Consider the following 3,744-nt stretch of genomic DNA (forward strand, 5'->3'; position numbering starts at 1 on the left):
CCGGGCTTGGCCTGGGGGACAAGGACAGCGAGCTGTGACCTGGGGTGGCAGCTGGGACACGGCGCGTCCCCAGGGAGACACGAGTGTCCCTGCAGGGGAGGAAAAGGGACGGGGAGAGGGATGGAGGCGAGGAGTGAGAGGGGAGAGAGGGAGGGGAGGGGGGTCCCACGTGTCAAACGCCGCCAGGGGTGGAATGTCCGAGCAAAGCCGGGCTTGGGAGAGGCTGGGCAGGACTAAAACACCACGGACTGGAGCAGGCGGAAACACAGCATCAGGTCCAGAGGGATGGGAGGCTTCAGCAGGTTCCCGTCCAGCCGCAGGTAGCGGAGCCGGGGGACACTGTCCAGGTCGGAGGGAGAGAAATCCTGGATGGAAACCAGCGAGGTGGGGCAGATCTGAGTGCCGTTGATTTCTGCGGGAGAGGAGGAAAAGAGGGATGAGGGTTAGGGAAAAGGGGATATGGAGAGGAAGAACAGAGGGATGAGGGTTAGGGAGAAGGGAATGTGGAGAGGAGGAAAAGAGGGATGAGGGTTAGGGAAAAGGGGATATGGAGAGGAAGAACAGAGGGATGAGGGTTAGGGAAAAGGGGATGTGGAGAGGAGAAACAGAGGGATGCAGGTGAGCGAGAAGGGGATTTTGGAGAGAAGGAACAGCTGAATGTGGGTTAGGGAGAAGGGAATGTGGAGAGGAGGAACAGAGGGATGCAGGTGAGGGAACAAGGAATTTTGGCAGGAGGAACAGCAGGATGCAGGTCCCGAGGGAAAAAGGAATGTGGAGGGGAGGAACAGCGGGATGCAGGTTAAGGAGCAGGAAATTTTGGAGAGAAGGAACAGCTGGATGAGGGTTAGGGAGAAGGGAATGTGAACAGGGATTTTTGAGCCCCTGCTGTTATGGAACCCCAAACTGGGGTTGTTTTGCCACCAAAAGGGACAATTCCCAGCCTGTTCCCAAAGCCCCAGCGAGAGGAAAAATCTGGCTTTTGATCAGGAGTGAAGTAGGTCACGTTCCATCGGAGCGCGGCGAGGGATGCGGTGACATTCCGGAGAGAAAAGGAAACATCCCGCTCCCGGGACCTGCCGAGCCTGCCCCGAGTTTCCCAAAAAAACATCAAGGAATCCCGCTCCAGCTCTGGCACGCCAGAGACAACATCAGAACCCGGCTCTGGAATTCCACGTGCCCCTGCCCAGCCGGGAATGGAAAATAAACCCTGGGATTCTGATGTCAGCACCCGGCTCCGGGGATGGGAAGCTTCTAAAAACCAGGGAAAACAGGTGAGGAAAAGCTGGGTCAGGGCATGCACAGGATTTCTGTCCATGGAAAACGCCAGCAGGACCTGGATACCGAGGATGTGGGAAGCCAGCAGGAGTCAACACCTGCATCCCAAGGTCCGCCCCCCCCCCGGCTCCAATTTGGTGCAGTTTGATTAAAATTCAGATTAATGAGAGTTGGAGCCAGATGTGATCGCAGCAGGAGCTCCAACAGTGGAAACATCTGGGGAGACCAGGAATCCTGGAATCCTGGAATGGCTTGGGTTGGAAGAGACTGTAAAGATCACGCAGGGACGTCATCTCCCACTATCCCAGGGTGCTCCAGCCTGGCCTTGGACACTTCCAGGGATCCAGGGGCAGCCACAGCTTCTCTGGGAATTCCATCCCAGCCCCTCGCCTCTCTCCCAGAGAAGAATTCCTTCCCAATATCCCATCCATCCCTTCTGTCTGGCAGTGGGAAGCAATTCTCTGTGTCCTGCTCCTCCATCCCTCATCCCAAATCCATCTCCAGCTCTCCTGGAGCCCCTTTAGGTGCTGGAAAGCTGGATGGGAATTCAGTGGGATTCTGCCTCGTCCTCTCTCTGTTTCACACATCCCAAGCTCCTCTCCCATGGAATTGCAGCTGGATTTCCCTGGAATGGTGTGGAACATCCCTGGCTGCTCTGCCTCCACAGCAGCCTTGCTTTCCCTGTTCCTTCCCCGCACAGCTTCGCTCGGGAGCAGAGCTGGGATATTCCCTCACCATGCCCATCCCCGTGCTTGGCTTCTGCGCCTAAAATATGAACCCAGGCTCTCCTTGTTAAATATCCCGATTTTTGCCCGGGAAAGAGCTCTTCTAAGGGCAGATGACCCCGAAGAAGACAACCAGGAGAAGTCCCGCAGCAAAGGGAGGGATTTCATTCTGCTCCTCCCCTTCCACCCGGATCCTTCCTCCACCCTTGCAGCTCCCACCTCATCCCTTCGAAGGGATCACATCCCGCTGGGTGAGAAATGGCCTTCCCAAGGTATTCCACCCCAAAATAAACCTGACCAGCCCACCCGTGGGACTCACTCTCGATGGAGTTGTTGTTCAGGTAGAGGTGCTCCAGCTTGGGGCTGATGAAGGGCACGTTGGTGAGCTTGTTGTGGGCCAGGTGCAGCACCAGAAGGTTGGTGAGGTTGAAGGAATTTTTGGGCAGCCCCTTATCCGAGATCTGGTTGTAGTTGAGCCGGATGAAAGCCAGGTTGGGAAACTCCTTGAAATAATCGCTGGGGATGTCCTCGATGTTGTTCCTGTCCAGGAAGAGCTGGTGGATGGCGCTGGGCACGCCGGGGGGCATCTTCCTCAGGATGTTGTGGGCCAGGTTGAGCTGCATGAGGTTCTTGAGCCCCTTGAAGGTGTTCTTGTTGAAGACGCCATCGCTCAGCTTGTTGTGGTGCAGGTCCAGCAGCACCAGGTTCTCCAGCTTGTTGAAAACGCCAGCGGGGATCCTGGAAATCTGGTTCCTGCTGAGCCGCAGCTGCTCCAGGTTGGGCGGCAGGAAAGCGGGCACCTCCTTCAGCTGGTTCCTCTCCATATAGAGGAAAATGAGATTTTCCAGCTTCTCCAGCACTTTCCTGTCCACCTTGCGGATGCGGTTGTTGTCCAGGTTGACCCATTTGAGGCCGGTGGCGTTGCGGAAGGACTCCTCGGGCAGGTCGGCGATGAAGTTGTTCTGCAGGTACAGGTAGTGGATGCGGGGCGGGATCACCGGCACCGTGCGCAGGTTGCGGCTGTCGCAGTACAGCGCCGACGGGAAATCCGGAGGGCAGTAACATTCCCGGGGGCAGTCGGGGAAGATGGATGGAGGGCCCGGAGGGAGGGGAGGGGGCAGCTCCGTGGGCTCCGCGGGCTCCTCGAAGGCTGCGGGAGGCCGGGTGGGTCTGCGGGGAGGTTTCCGTCGCTGCCCGCTCGCCAGCGGTGCCAGAGCCAGCACCAGGGGGAGAAGGAACGCCAAGGATGCCTTCATGGTCCGCGAGTTTTCCTGCAGGGACACGAGGAGAGGGGGCTGGGAAAGGGATGGTTGAGGAATTGTCACCTGCTCACCCTCAGGGGATGATTTATCCCTCGCTCCTGCCAGCCTGTGCTCCTTCCTGATGGAAGTCGTCTTCAAATCCTGCCCCTCTCCGGAGCGGGAGTCGCTGAGGTCGCTATCCCTGTTATCCACGGAATTCCTGCCCCTTGCTCATCATTATCCATAGGATTCTTCTCCCTGCCCCACCGTTAACCATGGAATCCCTCTCTCATTATCCATGGGATCCCTCTCATTCATTATTATCCACGGAATCCCTCTCTCATTATCCGTGGGATCCCTCTCATTCATTATTATCCATGGAATTCCTCTCTCATTATCCATGGGAACCCTCTCATTCATTATTATCCATGGAATTCCTCTCTCATTATCCGTGGGATCCCTCTCATTCATTATTATCCATGGAATTCCTCTCTCATTATCCG

General features: G+C 56.7%; 1 protein-coding gene across 1 annotated transcript; it reads right to left on the reverse strand.

Annotated features, from left to right (window-relative positions):
* Positions 1 to 233: 233 nt before the first annotated feature.
* Positions 234 to 3,256, reverse strand: PRELP (proline and arginine rich end leucine rich repeat protein). The gene is made up of 2 exons (XM_062509728.1): positions 2,320 to 3,256; positions 234 to 412 (listed from the first exon to the last, which is right to left on the reverse strand). The coding sequence occupies exons 1-2, from the start codon at positions 3,254 to 3,256 to the stop codon at positions 234 to 236; spliced, it is 1,116 nt and encodes a 371-aa protein (XP_062365712.1).
* Positions 3,257 to 3,744: the final 488 nt, after the last annotated feature.

The sequence above is a fragment of the Cinclus cinclus genome, chromosome 27 (assembly GCF_963662255.1).
Source record: "Cinclus cinclus chromosome 27, bCinCin1.1, whole genome shotgun sequence".
In the NCBI taxonomy this organism is placed as follows: domain Eukaryota; kingdom Metazoa; phylum Chordata; class Aves; order Passeriformes; family Cinclidae; genus Cinclus; species Cinclus cinclus.

Bases quoted from the DNA above. Each gene is read 5' to 3' on its own strand.
- PRELP (XM_062509728.1), bottom strand. From the start codon at position 3,256: ATGAAGGCATCCTTGGCGTTCCTTCTCCCCCTGGTGCTGGCTCTGGCA. The intron at 413-2,319 runs GTGAGTCCCACG...CCTCTCCCGCAG, and splicing joins GAACAACAACTCCATCGAGA to AAATCAACGGCACTCAGATC.